The sequence below is a fragment of the Myotis myotis genome, unplaced genomic scaffold, assembly GCF_014108235.1.
Source record: "Myotis myotis isolate mMyoMyo1 unplaced genomic scaffold, mMyoMyo1.p scaffold_m19_p_5, whole genome shotgun sequence".
NCBI classification, from domain to species: Eukaryota; Metazoa; Chordata; class Mammalia; order Chiroptera; family Vespertilionidae; genus Myotis; species Myotis myotis.
This window is the reverse complement of record NW_023416357.1, coordinates 15,052,013-15,075,724: the sequence shown is the minus strand read 5'-3', so window position 1 is coordinate 15,075,724 and position 23,712 is coordinate 15,052,013. Positions and strand designations below refer to the sequence as shown.

The window sequence follows — 23,712 nt, the reverse complement described above, 5'->3', positions numbered from 1 at the left end:
GGGACATTGTTTCTGTGACCAGCTCAGCAGTGTACCCTTCTCCCTTTCCAATTATGCTTACTACGTTGACGCCTCTCCTTTCCCATCTCATTCTCTCTTTCCCCTGACTACCCACCAACTCTCAGCACCCATGTTCTTGTCCCAGGCTTTGCTTCCAGGGGATTTCAAATTAGTACTGTAGATGTGGCATGAGGAGTTTTGTAAGTCATACTCAATATCTAGGTTTTATGCTGTAGGTTGTGGGAAGCCATTGAGCTGGGGAGTGGTGTGGTCGACCCTGTGTGTAGAAGACCATCTGCTGGCCGAGTAGAGAGTAAACTGAGGAACAGGCGGGTGGTCTGATGTCCATAAGAAGGTGACAGCAAGAAAAGGGTGCCTACTCCACGGCAGAGGCCATGAAAGTGGAGTGATCAGGACACTCAAGAAATGCCTAAGGGGAGAATTGCAGTGGTTCTCAACCTTCCTAATGCCTCGACCCTTTAATATAGTTCCTCATGTTGTGGTGACCCCCAACCATAAAATTATTTTTGTTGCTACTTCATAACTGTAATTTTGCTGCTGTTATGAATCGTAATGTAAATATCTGATATGCAGGATGTATTTTCAGGGTCGCAACCCACGGGTTGAGAACCGCTGATTTAGAGGAATTACTTTAACCAACATTTTGAAAGTTAAACATTTTTTTCCCTTAATGCTTTTTCTTAGTGCTTTCATAAAAAATATTATGATACTCTAAATGAAAATGATATAATTATACCTTAATGAAGTAATTTTTGATAGTTTCTCTTGTATGGGTAACAGACCAAGTCTGGACCTCACCTATGATTTTCTCACACATGTCAAGAGTTTGCTGGCCTTTTGTAAAGTGTGATTAGATTATAAAGAAAAAGCGTTGCTAGTCTTATGGATATCATTTATTACAAAAGCTGAATTGTGACTAAGTTGAACTTCAGCATCATAAAATACTGCAAATAATTACCTGATTATTTTTGTGATTTTGAAAAAAGAGAACTCTGGTCTAATTTTCTAAGTAGGTTTTAATGTAATACCCTTTTAAATGTGCACATATGTGTACCGTATGTTGGCCTGTGTCAACCTCTCACACAGTGTATAATATTTTAGTATCTATTTTTATGGTTTTATACTTTAAACTTTGTCACTTTTCTGCTTATCAACCACAGTCCCTTACATATAGAATCAGCATATTTAAGAATAGTTTTAGGGTTTGAAAGATTCAAATATCCTTTTTGAGGTTGGCCACAAAAGAAAGTTTTTGATTCCTGCAACATATTAGTTTAGCTTTTTCTCTTTTCCCCCCCCAAATGAGCAAGAACACATCCCAGCAAATGAAAGCTGGTAATGTACATACAGAAACCACTTTTAGGTGATATGTCATATATAAGATGTAATCTAGTACACCATAAACCAAAAGGTTTTTGAGCTGTGAAATTTGAAGAATTTCCAGATTACATTAATTTGTTCATCAATCCCAACATGGTGTCCTTTTCCTCCTCTTATGTAATATGCAGTTTTCTTTTACAGAAGGTAAAAACAAATGCAACTTAATCAATAAAATATGAGGCTAATTATGACAACTTGGAAATTCAGTTAAGGCATGTTTTCAATGCAATTTTGGATTTTCATATTTTGAACACCTGCTGACTCTACACTGCAAATTAGTGCAATGTTGCATAATGACGGTTCACTCTACACCTGAGTTGTTTAAAATGTGGATTTACTTGTTCTAGATTGTGGAAAACCACACCGGGAAATGAGGATGAACCCCAAAGCGATTACGGCCCCACAGATGTTTGGTCGGCTCGACGTGGCCACGAACGACTGGACTGATGGGATATTTTCTACTCTTTGGAGGAAAACATTGAGAGCTAAGAAAGGTAGAAGATGAATTATAATACTATTTTTTGACTTTACTTTCTAAGTAAAGTTCTTGGTGGCTCTTTAAAATTAGTAGAAAAACTGTGTTCTCCATATAATATCTTAGTCAAGGCTAAGAAGTCATAAATCTGTATAATATCTGTGAATGTTGAAGTACTATTGATTAGTGTATTTAAAACCTCTTTCATTCCTTCTCCCCCTTATTTTTTGGCTAAGAAGGGAATTATTTTCTTTTTGAAAAAATGTTCCTGTATTCCTCTAATATCTTAGAATAAAAAAGATAGAAAAAGTTGTTAAGGAAAATTGATAGTATTTAATAAAGTGATTTTACCGTAACTATTTTCACTGAGTATTTTAAAAATGTTGTTCTTAGTTAAGTACAGCCTAATAACAAAAACCTAATTCTCCAATAAAATCACTGGAGGAAGTGGGTTTCTTTGGAGAGAAAATTGTGTATATACAAAATGAAGTCTATACTGAATTAATAAATTATTCAGATTATATATGTATAAGTATAATATGTTTTTATTGATTTTAGAGAGAGAGGAAGGGAGAGGAAGAGATAGAAACATCCAGCGATTGGCTACCTCCTGCACCCCCCCCCCCCCCACTAGGGATTGAGTCTGAAAGCCAGGCATGTGCCCTGGGCCTGGAATTGAACCAGTGACCTCTTGGTGCAGGGGTTGACGCTCAACCAACTGAGCCACACCAGCCAGGAACAAATTATTCAGTTTAGGTGTTTGATTGCTGTTTAAAGAGACTCATTAAGGGCAACATTTGTGTATGTATGCTCTCCCCCTCCCCCCGCCACACACCTTTGCTTTTATATTCTAGGGGAGCATATCTGGATAGTTCTTGATGGTCCAGTCGATGCCATCTGGATTGAAAATTTGAATTCTGTTTTGGATGATAACAAAACTCTAACCCTTGCCAATGGCGATCGGATTCCCATGGCTCCAAACTGTAAGATTATTTTTGAGCCTCATAACATTGACAATGCTTCTCCTGCTACCGTCTCAAGGAATGGAATGGTTTTCATGAGTTCTTCTATCCTGGATTGGAGTCCTATTCTGGAGGTATGATTGGAGTCTTTCCTTTGTGTAAAGACAAAGCGGATCCTTTAGTGTTGTTCAGGTAGAGTGCCTGCTGATTTTTCCGCAGACCGCAGGGTGTAATTGCACTATAATGCTACCATTTATGGGAGATCGTTGAATGCTCTGGGACATGCAAACCCTGATGGCCCCTTACAGGTTTTTTCAGTGCTCTTCTAATCACGGGAGATCTGTGATTTCCAACCCTTAGGTTGTGGAGTAATTGCAAGACCCAGGTGAATCAATAACCCCACTGAACAGTGACTGAATAAATAACATTAAATTTTTTCACTTTGGGGATTCATGACATTTTTAAAAGATATTCATTTGCATAAAGTTTGGGAGCAGCCATCTTAGAATATTAACTTGAAGAGGACAATTTATTAAAATTGCATAGAAGGGATTTTTATTAGACTCAGGATTATAATATTTTAAGTTTTCCTTGGAAATAATATTTCAGATAATTTCTCTTTAATGCATGATAAGGGATATTATTTTATTACTACCAATATATCCTAGAGTATATTACTGATAATTAGATTATAATTACATACTATAGTGTAAGGCAGAATGCTTATTAGATAAGCCATCTGTAAAACTTTTTTTGACATTGTTAGTCAGATTATTTTCAGTTACATGTTTTGGATAGAAAACTTATGAATTCATAATTTGGATAAAGTAGATGTTTATTTTATATTGTCATTAAATTTTTGTGCTTCTGTTTGTGTATGGGTATATCCTGACTTATAAATAATGCAGAATTTACACAGCTTTGAGTTTTGAAAGGGTTTACATCTGGTAAAGTATGAAGATGTGAAGGAGGAGATTATATAGCAAAAATGATACTGACATTGGTTATGTCACTAAAAATTCTTCTAAAGGTTTCAGATTTCACAAATACGTTATCCATTCATTAAGAAGAATACAGAGCAAGTGTTCTCAACCCTGGTTTTGCATAAATAGTCATCAATGACAGTTCTTATAACACAGATGATTGGGTCACCCCCGCCCCCCCCGCCCCCAGGCTTGGTAACTACAGGTACAGCAAACTCCAAGTCAAAGTGTATTTATGCGACTTCCCCCCAATACTACCAATTCACAAAGGCTTTAAAAATACTTTTATGCTACTAGCTAATAAATATTGCTATTTATGAAATAAGCTTCTATTATATCTTGTCAATGTTGAGGCTGAATTGGGCATTTACATTAATGGTAGACCTACGTAATATTTTTATATGCTTTTAACGAATGCAGTTTCTTTCTACAAATGAGTGGGAAGAAGCAAGACTCACAACAATCAGGGAGCAATGCAAGACCGTGCTGAGGGGGTTATGAGAGGGCAGAGCAATGGCGAAGGTGTTCATGGGAATCTCAGCCCCAGGGAACCAAGCTGATTCCTGGCCCTGGGGTTGATGTTTTTGGTCTCATTGACTCAAAAGTGCTGTCTTGTTTTCATTTCATGAGTTGATGAGTAATTTGGAACCAACATTATATTGCTTCTGTTTGGAGTCTTTAAGAATGAGCTGATGTCTTCATGCCAAAGAAACTTTCTCCTCCTTAAGAAAATACTGTTTTGTGTTAAGTGCTATTTTTGTTATGAATCACATGTACTTTCCTAATATTGGGTTGCACAGATAACTAAATTCTCTAATTTCTTGAGAATTCTTTGATATTTTTCTACATTGGTTATTAATTAAACTGTTGGTGAAAATCTTTGTTTTCCATTTTGCAAAATCTAGGTATGGATTTCCTTTGTTGATCTTGTATTCTGCTTTGTTTTAAAACATTATTTCCATATATTGCCCTCTTATTTTTTTTCTAGCATATTTTAATCAAGAGCTGAATATTTTTTCTCCATATTGGCTTTAAGAACTGAGCATATGTGTAGTGAAGTAGGTGACTGTGTGGATGCTGGAGCCAGATTCCAGGTTTGAATTCTGGCCTTGCCACCTACCAGCTATGGGATCCTGGGCATGTTACTTGAATTCCCTGGGCTCCAGTTTCTTCATATGTAAAAGAAGGATAATAATAACTCTTACTTCATAGAATTGTTCTGAGCATTTAATGAGTTAATACATGAAGGAATTTATAGCAAGACCTGGCCCATCATAAGTGTGGTATAATCATTAGATGTTGTTATTAATCAATATTTTAAAAGCTTTTGTTCCACCATGACCATTTCGCTGATGTGCTAATAAATCTAATTCATGCATTAATTTGTAAACGGACAGGGCTTTCTTAAAAAACGCTCACCTCAAGAAGCTGAAATCCTTCGGCAGCTGTACACCAAATCTTTTCCCGCCCTGTATCGCTTCAGTATTCAGAACTTAGAATACAAGATGGAGATGCTCGAAGCCTTTGTCATCATGCAGAGCATCAACATGCTGCAAGGTCTGATCCCTCCGAAGGTAAGTGGCTCGGTTTTCTGGAGAATTTCTCTCTCATTGGCGGAGTCATACTGTGCAGAGGGCAATATTTGAAATTGCTTTTGTTAGAGCTGTGGGAAGGGGAGATGTTTCAAACATGGACCTGCATATTTTTTCTCCCCCCCCCCCCCCCCCGCCCCGTAAAGCAAGCCGTGGTTTTGTAATTTATTTGCAGGTTTGCAAACCAGCTTGGTTGGTTTTCCTTTAGATCAGTGTTGCACTGGTTTCCCAGTCGTACTCATCTTTCCCTTGTTCTTGTTTTGGGCGAAAACTGTTGACCCTTTTATATCTTGGCTATTTTCGTTACTACTTCAAAGCAAAGTTTGGGTTTGAGAGTTACGTAATTACATTTTGTTCTTTCGGTTCAGGAACAGGGTGTGGAGATCACGCCGGGGCACCTGGAAAGGCTGTATGTCTTCTCCCTGATGTGGAGTGTGGGGGCCCTGCTGGAGCTGTGGGGTCGGCGCCGGCTGGAGCACTGGCTGCGGTCTCAGGAAGCGCTGGCCTTGGACCTGCCGCCTCTATCCGGGCCTGACGACACCATGTTTGACTATTATGTCACGTCCGATGGTGAGGATGCTCACTTCCATTTCTATGTAGCCCGTGAGAACAGTTTTATATGTACGGTGAAACTCTTTTTTTTTTTTTTTTAATATATTTTATTGATTTTCCACAGAGAGGAAGGGAAAGAGATAGAGAGTTAGAAACATCGATGAGAGAGAAACATCGATCAGCTGCCTCCTGCACATCCCCCACTGGGGACGTGCCCGCAACCCAGGTACATGCCCTTGACCGGAATCGAACCTGGGACCTTTCAGTCCGCAGGCCGACGCTCTATCCACTGAGCCAAACCGGTTTCGGCTGTACGGTGAAACTCTTGCATGTAAAATTAAAATGGAAATTCTCATGTGTGAAGGAAGCTAATTGTTTCTTTTTCAAATATCGTGTACTGAACTTTTAATGAATTAAAAACAAATTTAAACACCCCCCCAATCAGTTCCATATTAGCTATTCATGATACAATCAGTAATTTATATAAAAATTACAGTGTGAAGTATATTTTCACCAAATATGTGTGTACCTATACATCTGTATCTATACCTAAACTTTAAGTATTTATATGTGCATACATATATATATATATGTATATATATATATATATATAGTACATACATATACATACATATGTATATATATATATATATATAGTACATACATATCCTTTATAATAAAAGGCTTTTATGCAAATCAACCAAACTGCAGAATGACCAGTTGCTATGACACGCACTGACCACCAGGCGGCAGTTGCTCAACGCAGGAGCTGTCCCCTGGTGGTGAGTGTGCTCAGCCAGAAACCCTGAGCCGGGCTCATGGCTGTGAGTGCAGGCTTAGGCACGCTGAGGGCTCCCGGACTATGAGAGGGTGCAGGCCAGGCTGAGGGACCCCCCCACCCCTTCCAGTGCACAAATTTTGTGTACCAGGCCGCTAGTACAGATATGAAATGCATATATATATATATATATATACAATATTTATATATGGCATCCTAGGGGCTTATATTTTTTGTCTTACAATTAAGGAAGTGAGTAATGAAAAAGTTTGTGAGAGTAAACATTTAAAAATGATTTTATATACATACCACTGTCACAGTGTTCTGTATGTTTATACAGACTTTATGTTATTGAAAACCTACATATTTAAAAGAAAATTTCAGGATTCTTTGAAATATTTCTTAGTAGTATGAATTTGGAATAGTTCCTAGGGAAATTCTGACTCAGCTAACACGTACTTGAATAGTACTTAGATCTCTCAGATTTCAATGATCTTTATTTTATGGGGAGTTTTTGGAAGATGTCTTTATGAAATGTCAAGGATGTCTGCTCATTACAGTCAGTTAAATTATTAATAGGAGTGACTATGGCGAGGTGAATGTTCTGTTTACCTCAGGTAAATGGATGCACTGGAACACCTGTACCGAGGAATATGAGTACCCACCTGACACCACCCCAGAATATGGCTCCATCCTGGTGCCGAATGTTGACAATGTGAGGACTGACTTCCTAATTAAAACCATCGCTAAACAGGGCAAGGTATGGCTCTTTAACTTGTATTAAAAATCACATATTTAAAAATGTCATTTGAGAACACGAATCTAAATGTTACCCTGATTAGTATGCTTCTTTTATTATTCTCCAATAACAATATTAGCATTGAATAGCTCTCATTCATAATTAATTATTATGAGAGAAGGTGAATTTTGACTTGTTTTTCAAAGATAAATCCATCTCTTTGGATTATTGTATTACTTTGCTAGGGCTGACATAAGAGCTGGGTGGCTTAAACAAGATACTCCCCCCATCCCCCACAGTTCTGGAGGCTTGAAGTCCAAGATGAATGTGTCAGGTTTAGCTTTCTTTCTGAAGCCTCTCTCCTTGGCTCACAGATGGCCTACTGTCCTCCCATGGCCTTTATCTGTGTGCGAGCTTCCCTGCTGTTTCTTTATGTATCCAAATGTCCTCCTCTTATAAGGATGCCAGTTAGACTGAAGTAGGGCTCACCTTAATGCCCCATTTTAACTTAATTATCCCTTTAAAGACCTTTTCTCCATATATAGTCACATTCTGAGGTACTAGGGGCCAGAGTTTCAAACTATGAATTCAGGGGGGCGGTGGGGGGGCACTGCCAGTTCAGCCCATGACAATCATCTTATTGTATTTCTTGGATTTCTTTCTCAACCCCTATTGTAGGCTGTGCTGTTAATCGGCGAGCAAGGAACAGCTAAGACAGTCATAATGAAAGGATTTATGTCAAAATACAATCCTGAAAGTCACATGACCAAGAGTCTGAACTTTTCTTCTGCAACCACCCCACTCATGTTTCAGGTACTGGCTCTTGGGGTTTGCTTAGCAGCCCAGGCTTGTGATAAACTGGAGGCTCCACTCTCTCTACCGTTCTGCTGTGCCCGCTGAGCTGCTTCTCCACCCCCACAGCCATGATAGATCCCTACATATGTCTTCCATTATCTCTCTTATCCAACTGCAGTAGTATTTTCCCCTAATTAGATTAAAACATAAACATCTTAAATGACGGAGAAACGAAAAACGAAAAACAAGGTATCGAAGACCTTGATCCTGTTTAAAATGTCTATGTAGGAAAGCCTGAAAAATCTAAAGTGAACTGAAAGAAATATTTATTCCTCCACCGAAACCTACTTCCTCTCCTTATTGTTGTTATCAAACCCTAGTTTTTGAGTCCCTGTGCCGGCATGCATGGCCCAAAGAAATGCGCGAGTAGGAGTTTGCAGTGAAGAAAGGAAGTAGTTCCTTACTGAAAGATTGCCCAGTCCAGAGGGGGGGCGAGCTTGTGCTCTTAAAGACCCGACTCCCTGATGACGTGTACATTACAGATTACATAGGGCCAAATTGCAAGATACGGTGGGTGGGTTAGGGGTTCTGTGTTGTGTTAGAAGCTGAGTGACCGGAGGTGAGGTAAGGGTGATACCTCATTTCTTCAGCTCTGGAGGGCAGCTCTGAGGTCTGCCCTGGCCTCCCTCTCTCTGGTTTCATGGAATAATAGCTAGGGGCCATTCCACCCTAGGACTCAGGAGCTGAAACATAACTTAGGCCAAGATGTTGTCTTAAGTCTAACAGAGATCCAGACCTTATGACCATTAGTCAGGTCCAGGCTTTGGTCTTCTGCCTCAGGGTTTAATAATTATTGGAGGAAAGTCTAGGCCCATGAGGTGGAGAGAGGGAGAAAAAGATGATTTTCTAAAGCTATAGTCACAAATCAAATCAAATCATTAGGATACTCAAGTTTCACTGTCTGCTTTTCTGTGGGTGTTACCATTATTCTAGCCTTTAGACTGGATCCATTGGAGGCATCTTTGATGGATCTCTTTTGAATCAAGGGCAGCTAATGTATCTAAGGAAATACTTGTCACATCCTTCCTTTTTTCCTCATTCTCCCTGTCTGCCTCTACATAATCTACTACTTCTTGATTCCACACCAGGGTAGCAGCATAAAGGAATCCCCAGCTGGTCTTTGTTCAAGTCTAATTCTTTTACAGTCTACCTTTTATTCTCCTTCTAATCTCCGGTTCATATATTGTCACTTTTATCTATTGTTCCCTGGCTTAACATTTTGCAATAGCTCCCATTATCAATTGCAACAAGGAATAAAATCATAGGCTTTTATGCTACCCTATCATATTGCTGGGGTCCAACCCCAGCAGGTCCAGGGGTCCCCAAAGGTGTGGACGGAGTCGGCGAAGAAGGAATGACACGGAGACAGCGTTCAGTTGATCAGCAGCCTAGCCAGGTTCTCCAGCCAGGATCTCCAGCCAAGTTCTGGTCTGGATCTCCAGAGAGGTTCTGCTTAGGATCTCCATCCAGGTTCTGTGTCCATGTTCTCTTGCTAGGTTCTCCAGGTTCTCCAGCCAGGTTCTGTAGCCATGTTCCCTCACTAGGTTCTCCAGCCAGGTTCTGTCACCAGGTTCTAGTCAGGTTCTCTTGCCATGTTCTATAGTCAGGTTCAGTCCAGGATCTTTTGCCATGTTCTCTCAATCTAAGTTCTGTGTTCTAAGTTCTGTGTTCTAAGTTCTGTGTCTTGCTGTCTTATTACATCTGTATTTATACCAGTTGATTCAAACCTATCAATCTCTATTACAAAGGTTAGGGCGTTTCTTATCTCCATTCCAGGGAGTAAAGATTATGTAGCTTAAGCATGATTGTTCATAGTTAAAGTGATTAATTACCCGCCTGGCACTTAGTTAAGAGGTTGTATTCCCTCCCTAACTTCAGGGGAAAATCCCTACCTGGGGAAACAACCTTTTTCAGAGAGGAGACCTTGGTTAAAACACATAGTGCCAAGAAGGTGAGAAAACATTTTAAGAACAGTATGCCATATATGCCAGGTCCTTTGAAACAGCAAGGATGGACCGGCTCCCGGCATCATATCATTGAAGAGTCACAGGAACCCCCCCCCACCCCCCTCCCCGAATTTGCATTGCTTTTGTCAATGAAGCTGCCAAGAATGACCTGGGTTTGCAGTGGCTGGTTGGTTGTTTTCTCCTGTTCCTAAGTCATCTAAGACCTTATTGAAATAGGAGGAAATCCAAAGTGATATTTCATGCTTCAATTGTTCTTAAATCACCTCTCATATCTTCGCCCTTCCGGGACAAAGCTGAGGGTGCAGCCACGGGAATCGAGGCAGCCACCGTGGCTGCGGCTGCGAGGGAGGGATCCAGGCAGCCATGGCTGCGAAGGCCTACTCTTGCACGAATTTTGTGCATCGGGCCTCTAGTGCATTAATAAAAGGACACATTTTATACATTGAAAATGGAAGGGAAGTTTTTAGGAGAATCCAAATCCCAAGAAGTTTGCTTTTGATTAACTTTGTTGTTCTTTAGTTGTCAGAATAAAAATATCAAAGAGCAATGAAAAATATTAAGAGCATAGCTAAATCATGGCATTTTCTCACTTAATGTAATTGGTGACTGCAGAATGCCAATAAACTAAGACCATTGATTAAGTTTCTAAATAAGACTGCCAGCTATGCAATGCTCCTCTTTTAGAGGTGGCATTTTCAATACTGGCTAGCCTTCAATCAAATGAATACAATTTCACAGTGTTGTGATGGTGTTACTGGAAAGGAGATCTGGCTGGCCCTTGGTGGGTCTGCCTAGGCTGGTTCTTGGTGGGTCTGCCTAGGCTGGCCTGTGGTGTGTGGGTTCTTCACTTTGTTCAGGAACATTTTCACAACACGAGTCCAGGTGACTATGAGGGAACATTTATTAAAGCTGGGGACAGTAAAACAAGAAAGGGCTTAGCATAGAAGAAGCAACAGGCGAGCCTAGGCTGGGCTGCCCTCGCTCTCTGGGAATTGAACCTGTAACCTTGGCATATATCTCTTTAACATGAGATATTTACTAATTTTCTGGAAAAAAGGCATGTATTATCTAGAAAGCAACCCCTTTGTTGATATGCAAATTCATAAACTATATAATAAACTTCTAACAGTGGTACCATATTGAAGTGTGATAATTAGAAGAATTATGAAGCAGGATTTTTCTGATTCACAACTACTTTAGACCAATTCCCTCCTGTTCTTCAGTGTGAAGGTGGTATCAACAATTCTTTCTTTCATCACAGGATCATGTACTCTGTTTAGTGCCTGTTTTGACTGCTGAGCATCCAAGCTTTTGATTAAGTTAGAGTCATTAGTTTTACGAAGCTTTTGATTAGCCAAACTGCTGTAGTTAACATTCTTACTGTAATTTTCAGCCTTTTATGCTAAACAAGGGCTGATGGAGCTGAGCATTTGTCTCAGTATCTCCCACTTATCTGGATTCAAACCAAGTTGAAATTCTAGATGAGAAAATAGTACTGTCCAATCATCCTGTGTTGCCATGGTAGCACACAGTCTATTTTCAACAGGGTTTCCTTTGTGTTCACTATGCTATCGCTCTCATATCTTTCATCAGTAGAAGGACTGGCTGTATGTCCCTCTTTGCCTGGGACAGTCCAGTTTACTTCCATTGTCTGAGATTAATAATTAATGGCATGTCCTGTCATGATCAAAAGTGTGTGCTTTGGGCAAAAATTATATGGTCACCCTATTCTTTGGTGGAGAGATTTCAGTTGGTCTTTTAAAAGAGACTTCTCATTTATTCCACAAACAGATATTGTTTCAATGTATTTTTCTATTTTTTTGGAAGTAATCTATACATATCTTTCAAAATTTAAGCAATATAGAAAGATCAGAAGAAAGTGAAAGTTTCTTAAAAGAATTTCTAAATTCTGAATTTATCTCTTCTAAAAATAATCATAAAGTGTTTTGAATGTAACAGTATTATAAATGGTTTGCATATCAATAGGTTTTGTTTTTTAGAAAAATAAGAATCAAAGAGCTGGGAAGGAAATTCCATATTTCTTTTCTAGACTCAGAACTGTGTTTTCAAATGCAATTGTAGGCAGAAGACTGAGCTACACAACAAGGAGCCAAGGATTTGCTGTGGTGGAATTGGAGCTGGGCTCCTGCGACCCCTTCTAGCCTCATCCTTGCTTCCTGCAGGGGTCTCTGCGTTAGCAGAACATTCTTTTGACTCTTCCAAACACAATTGGAAGACTGTTTTGCAGAGGGAGATTATGTGAAAGTATTTTTTTGTGGTAAAGTCCCCTAAAAATGTCAGGTGTTACTGTTAATATTAATGCACTCAGGTGGAGGGAGATGAAAGTTCACACAGTTGGGGCAAAACCTGAGGGAGAAACCTGGTTCCCACGCCTTCCAGGGTGCTTTCCCAGCTCACCCCTGTGCTTCCTTCTAATGGCTTGTCTTTATCCACATTGACATTCAAATAATTAATTCATTACTCAGTAGTGCATTTGTTTTATTTTTACCTTGTAATTATGCACTATTGTATTTTCATGTTGCTTGCGATATCATTTTACTATTTATATTGTACATTTTAACTCTGACTAGTGTAAGACTATTTTTATTTGGTTTCCATGAATTATAATAAAATGGGAAGATCTTACATAGGCGGTAGATTTATTTTGTATCCAAAATGCATTTATTGGGATAGTTCCCCACTCACCTCCACTCAAGCTTTGACTTCTGCTTCCTTCTGAAGGAGCATCCTCTGGAAACCTTGCCTTTCCTCCTGTTGGCTGACAGAGGACCGTGGGGGCACCAACACATGCAACTACCATTTGTACAAGACTAACGATGGTAGTGATTTCACAGCATCCTGGGCATTTAACATCCAGATAGTAGTAATTGGACTCTGTACCAGGCGCTTCTTCTTGTGTTTCGTCTTCTCTCTTCTGGAGAGGGATGAAGGAGATCCTTAGCCAGAGGCATGCTAATGTGGGGATGTCATTACCACCAGAAAGCTAGGCAGTAGATTTTTTAATAAAGAGAATAAACTCTCCATTGTGAGAGATATGACAACCACCACCTGTGTGGCTAGGGTTCAGGACCTGGAAAAGGGCCATGCACAAATGATGACACTAGACAAGAAATATGAATTTGGAAATCATAGGGGGCCAGGCGGAGAACCCAACTCTACTGGAAGGGCTTCACTGGTGCCAAGGCCATGCTTGCTTTTTATTCAATTTTAGATACACATCTTGCCCTTAGTAGGGCAGGCAATTATGGTAGCAGACAGACTATCTTAAAGGTCAGTAAATATTAGTAAAGATTCACTTTGAGACTATTAGATCTGGAAATTGCTTGAGCTACCATTGTCTAACTAAATAATCGGTGCATAGCTTTAGTCCTTGCCAAAGCTCAAGGTCCATCAGCCTTCTGGGTTCCTTGTTTACACTTTCCTGATAGTGTAGATAATGGATAGCTTCCAGCACTCCATTTTTGTATTTTTGCTAAATAGCAGATAAATGGAAGCCTAAAATTAAGTGTATTTTATATTTCAATTTAATTAGATGTAAAATGTATGGAAAATGATTCAAGTGCTGATCTATAGAGATACGTACAGTAATAATAAAATATCTCTTTTTTATAATGCATTAAGGCCACTAAGTGCTTTCATATATATTATATCATTTATGGATAATACTCATGCATATATACACAAATGTATATGTATGATTTATGCATCGTTATATATGGTCCCACTCCTGAGCTGTGATTTAGACATACTAAGTGACTTACATCAATTGACAATGTTAATAAGTGGGAGAAGTAGCAGTTGAATCCTTTTTTTCTGACTTAAACCTAATGAGAGCTATTGAATAGGCCATGCAGGTTATGCAGGTTTATGCTATATCCCATTCACAGAGACAATCATGTGAATGGTAAATCCAAGAATTGGGCAGTGTACAACCTCCTCAGCTGTACGGGACCCTGCCAGTACCCCTTCCAATGCAAGCCGTCTCCCTCTGTCAGATTGGAGGAGTAGGCATGTACACAACCAGGCGTAGCTGATGTGATAAGTGCTGCTCATGGTGTAATCTAAGTACTGTAGAGCTCAGAGGAAGAGGGGACGAGTTTCTTTAGGGGATTACAGAAATCAATGTAATGAAAGAATTGACCATGACCGGGGGGAATTTAATATTTCTGTTATATTAATTGTAGGAATTATAGAGGCTGAATAATCTATTAAGAAATTAATGCAGAAAGTTGAATTGTCCCAGCGGCCCTTAGGACTGCCAGCTTAGAACGGAGAAGGGCAGCTTTCCTCACCTCCATTCCTAAGTCTATCTGGATCCCTAACCATCTAGTTTTTATTTCTTAAAGCACCACTGTCATAATTGGGATAACCCTGGTTTTCCATCTGTGTGTGAGATAACAACACCGGGGTCCTTTGTTTGGTTCTATAAATTGCTTAAGATGATGTCATGCTGACTACCATTCCCAGATTTCAAAGTAAAATTTTTTTGTTTATTCTCAGAGAACAGTATACACTTTCCATAATCAAGGCACTTGCTAGAGATTACAAAAATTTTTTACAAATATGTTTTTATTGATTTTAGAGAGAGAAGAAGGGAGAGGGATAGAGAGATAGAAACATTAATCAGCTGCTTCCTGCATACCCCCTACTGGAGATGGAGCCTGCGACCAGGGCATGTGTCCTGACTGGGAATCAAACTGACCACCTCTTAGTTCATGGCTCAATATTCAACCGCTGAGCCACACCAGCCAGGCTCCAATTTTTTTAAATCAATAGCTGGGTTGAGAGAAGTAACATTTTTAAGGAAGAGCATTCATCTACATCAGTATTTCAGAAGTTGTGTTTGGCTAATGCTTATCCCAAGAGATTTCTCCTGCTCAGAAATGGCTACTCTAGGAATATGTAAATAAGGTTCTCATAACGAACACTAAACCAGCCTGTGAGATGAGCATCAGTCTATGGTATGTTTTTATTGCTAAATGAATCTGAATGAATCATGACCTGGAAGGGCTGGAACAAAGAGACTGAAGAGTGTGTATAAATGAGACTGGAATGGTAAGCAGGGAGCATTATGGAGGTCCCTGTAAATCACTAATGGGGAACCACTGGAGTATTGATTAGGGTTACATTGCCGCTTAGGGAGTTCATTCTGCCTGTGGAGGTGGAGAACAAGATGGAAGATATGTGGTTGCGCTCAGAGGGACTGGAGAGGGGGTGGCTGCAGTAATTCTTCAGGAGGGAGGTTGGCTAGACCAGGAGAATAAAAGTGGGAATGGAAACAGCACCGAGATGCATTCAAGTTGTGGTTAGAAAGCAGAACTGACAGGTTGAGTGGATATTGTTGGTGGAGAGGGATGGAAGAGAGAGAAAAAAGTTAAAAATGACACCAGGTTTCTTGTCCTTATGTATATATCAAATGTTGACTGATAAATACATTGGGCCAGACACCCTTCTAGGCACTGAGGATGCAATGATGAGAAAGATACGAGGTGCTGACCTCACATTCTGGTGGAGGAGACAGGCAGTAATTAAGTAAACTAATATATTTATTTTTATTAACCAAATGCTTTATATCACCAAAACAATGGGAGAGGTGGGAACAGAAGTCAAAGAGATCAGGGAGAATGTGGGTGGTAGGTTACTACAAAAATGATCAGTAATTCTTTAGGGATACAGGAAATTATAAGTCACACATGTGTATGACTTATAAAGAAGTTTCCATACCTACTGGAGGGGGCTAGGGAGGCAATTTAAGTGAGTGTGACATTAATCCCCATGAGAAAGACAAATAGCTGACCTAGGGCATGTAGGTAGTTGGGGCCTAGTCCTGAAATGAGCACACAGGAGTGGGTGCAGACTTTGGGTGAAGAAGAGGTGTTTATGTTTAGATACGCTGATTTTGTTATGCGATGGGTCATCCAAGTGGGGAAGTCTAGTTAGAGATACCAGTCCAAGTCTGTGGTTTCCCCACACATTCCCAAATAGGTGTGTGGGGAGTAAAACACACAATTACTATGTTTCAGGCCTTCAGGAGGTCCCAGCAAACTTCAGAATTCATTAGGTAACTACTTAATGGGCAGCAATTCTAAAAACAGAAAGAAGTCTCAACTCCAGGTTCACAAGCTATTTATTTGTTCTCCCTACTTTGTTTTTGTCAAATTAGCTCTTTTATGATATATATAGCTTACTAATAATTTCCTGCTATTTCAAAGAAATTAAGGGCATAATGAAGGGGAAGAATGTGCAGGTATGTGGCTATGGCTTCATATTATCTCACTTAGTCCACCTATGGCTTTTAGCTCTTAGAATCCCCCCGCACCCCCCCCCGCCCCCTTAAGACATAAAAATCTTTATGTGCCTATGTGTTCTCACAAATAGACCCTGGAATGCCTGGAAAGCTCTAGTGCCAGAGGGAGGTGTCGGGAGATTATTAATTGCCTTATGCATTTAAATTCATTGGAAAGCAGAGCTAAATTTAGCCTAGTTCATTACTTCAAACAGTTTGCTTCCATGTCAGGGAATATAAAATTCTTTCTGCCATTGCACTGTTGTCATGGGAGATTTGTTTTGCAATTGAATGAGTTGTGATATATTTATATATCTTTCTATATAAAACCGGTGAAAAATATTCATATCTTTTGCTATTTATTATTTGTTAAAATGAGGATAGAAACTTAAATTTTTTTTTTTAAATATATATTTTTTAAAAATATATTTTATTGATTTTTCACAGAGAGGAAGAGAGAGAGACAGAGAGCCAGAAACATCGATGAGAGAGAAACATCGATCAGCTGCCTCCTGCACATCCCCCACTGGGGATATGCCCGCAACCCAGGTACATGCCCTTGACTGGAATCGAACCCGGGACCCTTCAGTCCGCAGGCCGATGCTCCATCCACTGAGCCAAACCGGTTTCGGCAGAAACTTAAAATTTAAAATTACCAAACTGTGACCATTTCCAAGGACAGATGCATAGATTTTTGCTTATATCATGGTCTTATTTTCTGGTTGTACCTTGAATATTAAAGTCATTTTTTACTGGTTTACTCATCATGAAATAAGAGAAAGATTTTTTGGATAGGAGGAGAATGCATTTTATGTCACTATACCTCCACTTTCTCCTATATTTATGCATTATCTTTAATATGACTTAAAATCAAGGATCTGTACAGTGGTAGGACTGAAATGAGGTCTTTAAGACTGAGCGTCTAGAGCAGGCGTGGGATATACTCTGGTGTATCTTTAGATCCCATAAATCTTTCATCCTTTACTAAAGCAGGGGTGGGGAGCATCCAGTTCTCGGGCCGTATAAAGCCCATGAAATCATTTGGTCTGGCCCTGCCAAGGCATTAGGGCTGAGTTAATTAAATGTCTGACCGAATACAGCGGGCTGATTTTTAAGTTGATAAGTTTGTATGACCCAAGAATGATGTTATAAATATCCAAATGACCCTTGCAGGAAAAAGATTCCCAACCCCTGGCTAGAGCATGGGAACCACAAAGCCCTTTCTGTTTTCTTTGTGGTGCTAGCTCTGGTTAATCAGTGCATACATTTTGAATGACTGATTAATTTACAAACTACATTGTACTACCATGGAAATGATAACATCATAGTCAGATGCCGGGGTCCAACCCCAGCAGGTCCAGGGGTCCCCAAAGGTGTGGACGGAGTCAGCGAAGAAGGAATGACACGGAGACAGCGTTCAGTTGATCAGCAGCCTAGCCAGGATCTCCAGCCAGGATCTCCAGCCAAGTTCTGGTCTGGATCTCCAGAGAGGTTCTGCTGTTTATTGTCTTGTTACATCCGTATTTATACCAGTTGATTCCAATCCTATCAATCTCTATTCCAAAGGTTAGGGCGTTTCTTATCTCCATTCCAGGGAGTAAAGATTATGTAGCTTAAGCATGATTGTTTGTAGTTAAAGTGATTAACTCCCCACCTGGCACTTAGTTAAGGAGTTTCATCCCCTCCCTAACTTCAGGGAAAAATCCCTACCTGGGGAAACAACCTTTCTCGGAGAGGTGACCTTGGTTAAAACACACAGTGCTAAGGGGAGCAAACAAATTAAGAACAGTATGCTATATACGCCAGGTCCCTTGAAACATATGCTGTGCAGATGTTTCTATCCTGCAGCGACTGTGTCAAGCAGCAAGGATGGACCGGCTTCTGGCAGTCAACAATCTGGGGTCCTTCTCCCATGTCCCTCTTACCCCTTTCAACACTCCTTCCACCAGTTTTTTTTTTCTTAGTTGAAGTGTAATTGACACATAACATTACATTAGTATGCCGGGAGCCGGTCCATGCTTGCTGTTTCAAGGGACCTGGCATATATGGCATACTGTTCTTAATATGTTTGCTCACCTTCTTGGCACTATGTGTTTTAACCAAGGTCTCTGAGAAAGGTTGTTTCCCCAGGTAGGGATTTTCCCCTGAAGTTAGGGAGGGAATAAAACCTCTTAACTAAGTGCCAGGCGGGTAATTAATCACTTTAACTACGAACAATCATGCTTAAGCTACGTAATCTTTACTCCCTGGAATGGAGATAAGAAACGCCCTAACCTTTGGAATAGAGATTGATAGGATTGGAATCAACTGGTATAAATACAGATGTAACAAGACAGAATTTAGAAGACAGAACCTACACTCAGAACCTAGACTCAGAACCTACACACAGAACTTAGAAGACAGAACCAAGAAGACAGAACCTACACAGAACCTACAGACAGAAGAACTTCGCTGGAGAGAACATGGCAAAAGATCCTGGACTGAACCTGACTACAGAAATTGGCAAGAGAACCTAACTAAAACCTGGTGACTGAACCTGGCTGGAGAACCTGGACAGAACCTGGCTGGAGAACCTAGCGAGGGAACATGGCTACAGAACCTGGCTGGAGAACCTGGAGAACCTAGCAAGAGAACATGGACACAGAACCTGGCTGGAGATCCTAACCAGAACCTCTGGAGATCCAGACCAGAACTTGGCTGGAGATCCTGGCTGGAGATCCTGGCTAGGCTGCTGATCAACTGAACACTGTCTCTGTGTCCTTCCTTCTTCGCCGACTCTGTCTACGCCTTTGGGAACCCCTGGACCTGCTGGGGTTGGACCCCGGCATTAGTAGTTTCATCAGTTTTAAGGTTCTTTTTCATATTGCTAGGGAAGTGTTTTTATAGAGCACAGTGTAGTCTCCTGTGCCACCTAAGCTCAGAAGATGGAAATGAGAGAGGAGAGGTGGGTGAGTGCTGTTCATTTTGTCTCAAGGGATGAGAAGTGATGCAGAGTGAATCTGCCCCAAAGCAGTGAGTCTGGATGGCGTCAGGCCACAGGAGCCAGGTGGCAGCCTCCTCATGGAGGGAGAGCCGTCTTTTGCCTACAGCAGGCTGAGCAGCTCAGAGCCCAGTGCTAAGAAGCTTCATGGATAGTAGCCCTGTTTACCTTTGTTCCTCATTATAAAGGCTGGCCTCTTTAAACAATGGGGGTGGGGGTTAGAGTGTCAGCAACATAGGCATAATGAGACAAAAGTAAATTTGTAGACATGGCCTGAAGAGTCCCATCGCATTAAAAATTTACATGGATTAGAATTTTATTTACTCCTAAAATAAATCATGTTTTCAAAGGTTGTAAACATTATCAAGATAATTTAGGCACTTTGCACCCCGGTATTCCAGATTTAAGGGGAGTTTGGGTTGTTTTTTCTGAGTAATTCCTATCAATTCAAGTGCCCCTAAATTTTTAAAATAATTGACCACGTTTTAGGGGATATTTTCACAGGCGTTTCTGTTGGCTTTCTTGTTTAATAGAGGACAATAGAGAGCTATGTGGATAAACGCATGGGTACAACATATGGCCCTCCTGCAGGAAAGAAGATGACTGTTTTTATCGATGATGTGAACATGCCAATTATCAATGAGTGGGGAGACCAGGTATGTCAAGTCTTATTGTGCACTTTCTTTAATTCAACATGGACTTATTCTTGATGAATCAGTATTTTTCTGATTTTCCAACATATAATTCCTGAATTCCCATCAAGTCCATTGATTTGAAGCATTCAAGAAGTTAGGTTCCAGCAGATAAAGGAGTGACATTTTAATTCTGAAAGTTGTCTTTCCTAGGTTACTAACGAGATAGTACGGCAGCTGATGGAACAGAGTGGTTTTTATAACCTAGAGAAGCCTGGGGAGTTTACCAGCATTGTGGACATTCAGCTTTTGGCAGCCATGATCCATCCGGGGGGTGGACGCAATGATATACCCCAAAGACTCAAGAGGCAGTTCTCTATATTTAACTGCACGTTGCCCTCAGATGCTTCCATGGACAAGATCTTTGGTAAGATGAGTGTTGATGGGGCTTGGGGAGGGAAGAGCAATTTCTTGTGTTCCAATGAGAAGTATATTGCTAGAGGTCAACACAGAAGGAGCACTGGGTGGCTCCTTAATCTGTTGCCCTTATCAATCTCAAGTAGTGTATTTTGTTTATATAAGGACTTATATAATGCGATCATTTCCTCATGGACACACAAATTTGAAATCTGGATTGATACAATATAGCTGGTACTTCAACCAACCCGTATAATGATTCTGGCCAAAGAAATAATTTTGCACAGAAATAATTTTGCACTGAGATTAATTATAGTCTCATCTTCTGAATAATTTATAGAGTAATAAATCATTGATTGATTACATATGTAGTATTTCAGGAATAATTTTATTGAAGAAACGCAAGCCCAATAGATAATCATAATTATTTAACTGAGTAATAAAAATGATTTATAACCAATTTTGGAATTATTCTTTGCAGAAAAAGAGTGTAAGTTATATCATTTGTCTTAAGTATTAATTTAGTATTTCTGAACCTGATACTGAGAAAAAACTCCTAAGGATTACCCTAATTAATTTTTGGCAGACCCAAATGTCAACTTAGCACCCTAGGCAGCGCCTGCCTTTAATTACAGCAGTGGGCAAAGGTTTGGAAACCAAATGACATGTGAATTATCTAGACTTGGGAAAAGTAAAATGGAGCAGAAAGTATGACTGTTACCATTTTTAATTATCTTTTTTGGGGTTTGGGGCCTGGAAAGTTTTATATATAAGGTAAAATTAAAATATTTTGTAATGCATGAAAATGCAACAAAAGAATGGAGAAATCTTAGAGTAGCTATGAAATCTTCCTCTTTCTTATCTCTTTTATAAGGCATCTTTATATATTTATCAGTTACCCTTTAATAATATTGAATTAGTTCAGCTGGAATTGCAGTAGTTTTTCTTAATCAACTTTCCAGTATTTGACTGCTAACCTACTTGAAATTGTATCTACTTTTTAGGTGTTAAAGATAAGAGAACATACTATAAATTTCCTTAATTTGTAGTTGTATATTAAAATGTGTAATTATATTTGTGCAAACTCTGCATTATAATGTTTTTTTATTTTAATTTAGTTTATTTGAACTGTCAGTCAAACTGTTATGCGTCTTTTCCCCTTTCAGGTGTCATTGGGACAGGCTACTACTGTATCCAAAGGGGTTTCTCAGAGGAAGTGAGAGATTCAGTGACAAAACTGGTTCCCCTGACACGCCGACTGTGGCAGATGACGAAGATGAAAATGCTCCCCACCCCTGCAAAATTCCATTACGTATTTAATCTTCGAGATCTTTCCAGGATCTGGCAGGGAATGCTGAACACCACCTCAGAGGTTATCAAGGAACCAGATGTAAGTAATACATAAGAAAGAAAGACAGACAACATTGTTATTCACCATACACCCTAGATTTTCTTAGTAATATAATCTGTAGTGGAATTATGACAATATTTTTAGATGTTTTAGAACGAATATTTTTTCTTTGCTGTTTTTAAATGAGCACAAATAAAGAAACAGTAGGTCAGAAAATTTTACTTAAAAATTCTAATTAATTTAAGTTTATGTTTAAGGAAATGGTATACATAGTTATTTTCTGTTAATAGAGTAAAAGGAACAATTGATTTTCTTTTCTCATCAGACGGTATTTTTTTTAATACTAAATAATGGAACAGATCACTGTTGATTTTATTGTATAAGAGTCTTCATATTTTAAACATGACATTTTAACTTAAAAAGTAATTATCTTTAGAAATAATCAAAATTAAGAGACCATTTGTTGTTATTCATTCACGATCTTTCCTTTCCATATCACTGAATGCATTGAAAGAATTATGTATTGCTAACATTGAATGGAGGCAGAATAGAAGAAAGAAAGTTCATTTGACAGAAAAATGAGCATTTGTACATCCACTGGAATATAATGGTTCCTAGCATTATAGAATTTCCTTTGAATAAGGAACCAAAGCATGGCCTGTGTGCTCAGGCTAATGTGACCTTGGCCTCTCTTTCAGCCTTTTATGGAACCAAAGAGGTCGTTAAGCAAATGGGTTTTAGGGCACATAAAAATACAGAGAAAGTTGAGATATCAACTACACGGTCACTAGGCACAGTGTGTTGACTATTTAAAGGAACAGCGTTACCCAGATGCTCACAAAGTAGGAATCTGCACTGGTTGACTCTAAGACAAGATATTTTGGTGAAAACTTACTCTCCTTGTTACAGAGAAGTGAGAGCCATTTTAACAGCAATGAACATTTTAACTTGATTTTTTCTTCAAAGTTATTGACAAATTAATGGCATGATGGAATAGCGTTCTCCAGTATCACTTTTTGAGTAACCATTTTTTGATGTTTATTTTAAATCAGTATAAATAGTTTTAGCAATTGGTTTTTATCATGAACTTTTATTTTAACTGAATCATCGAATATATTTCACTACACTCCTTTTATATTTTGGCAACTAAACAGCATTCTATCATTAGAAATAGAATGGCTTAAAACCCTTTCAACTTGCAAAATGTTGCCACGTTAAGACATTTCCACCAGTCTTTCATATCAATGAGCTTAGGCAAACATTTGTTCTGCTTGCTATAGGGACAGATGTGTTTTGGGCCATTATTTCCTTAACTTCCAGTTAGCTTTTGGCCCTGAATTATCTAGCCTAGATGATTGCCATTTTTTTCTTTTTTTGTCTCAAATTATCATCATATGGTGTTAAGTAAATATACCTTTGTAATACCTCAACTGTATAAGTGAGAGTTATTTATACACTGCATTTTATTTTATGGGCTGGCCACATGACTAATACAGACTAATTTATCATAAACATAAGACTTTTACATAGAATATTAGTTTGTTGGTTGATCAGAGTGATTTTAGTATTTTGTCTAGAGATGTTTTCTTTTTCATTTAAAGAATGGAAATGAACAGAACCTACTTTCTGTTTAATACTCTTGAATGACACAGATTTGAAATGAAGGTAAGTATGTCTTAACCCTAACTTTTCAAAATGTAGCACCTTAAATCAGTAAGGAT

General features: G+C 39.2%; 1 protein-coding gene across 1 annotated transcript in view; it reads left to right on the top strand.

Moving 5' to 3' along the window:
• DNAH5 (dynein axonemal heavy chain 5) overlaps positions 1-23,712 on the top strand; it is a 192,769-nt gene that overhangs the window by 97,075 nt on the left and 71,982 nt on the right. Inside the window, exons 43-51 of the mRNA XM_036308556.1 lie at positions 1,749-1,895; positions 2,731-2,972; positions 5,219-5,395; positions 5,782-5,983; positions 7,361-7,503; positions 8,161-8,295; positions 20,125-20,247; positions 20,437-20,650; positions 21,807-22,030. Of these exons, the coding sequence (XP_036164449.1) occupies positions 1,749-1,895; positions 2,731-2,972; positions 5,219-5,395; positions 5,782-5,983; positions 7,361-7,503; positions 8,161-8,295; positions 20,125-20,247; positions 20,437-20,650; positions 21,807-22,030 (1,607 nt within the window). The remainder of the gene's footprint in view (positions 1-1,748; positions 1,896-2,730; positions 2,973-5,218; positions 5,396-5,781; positions 5,984-7,360; positions 7,504-8,160; positions 8,296-20,124; positions 20,248-20,436; positions 20,651-21,806; positions 22,031-23,712) is intronic.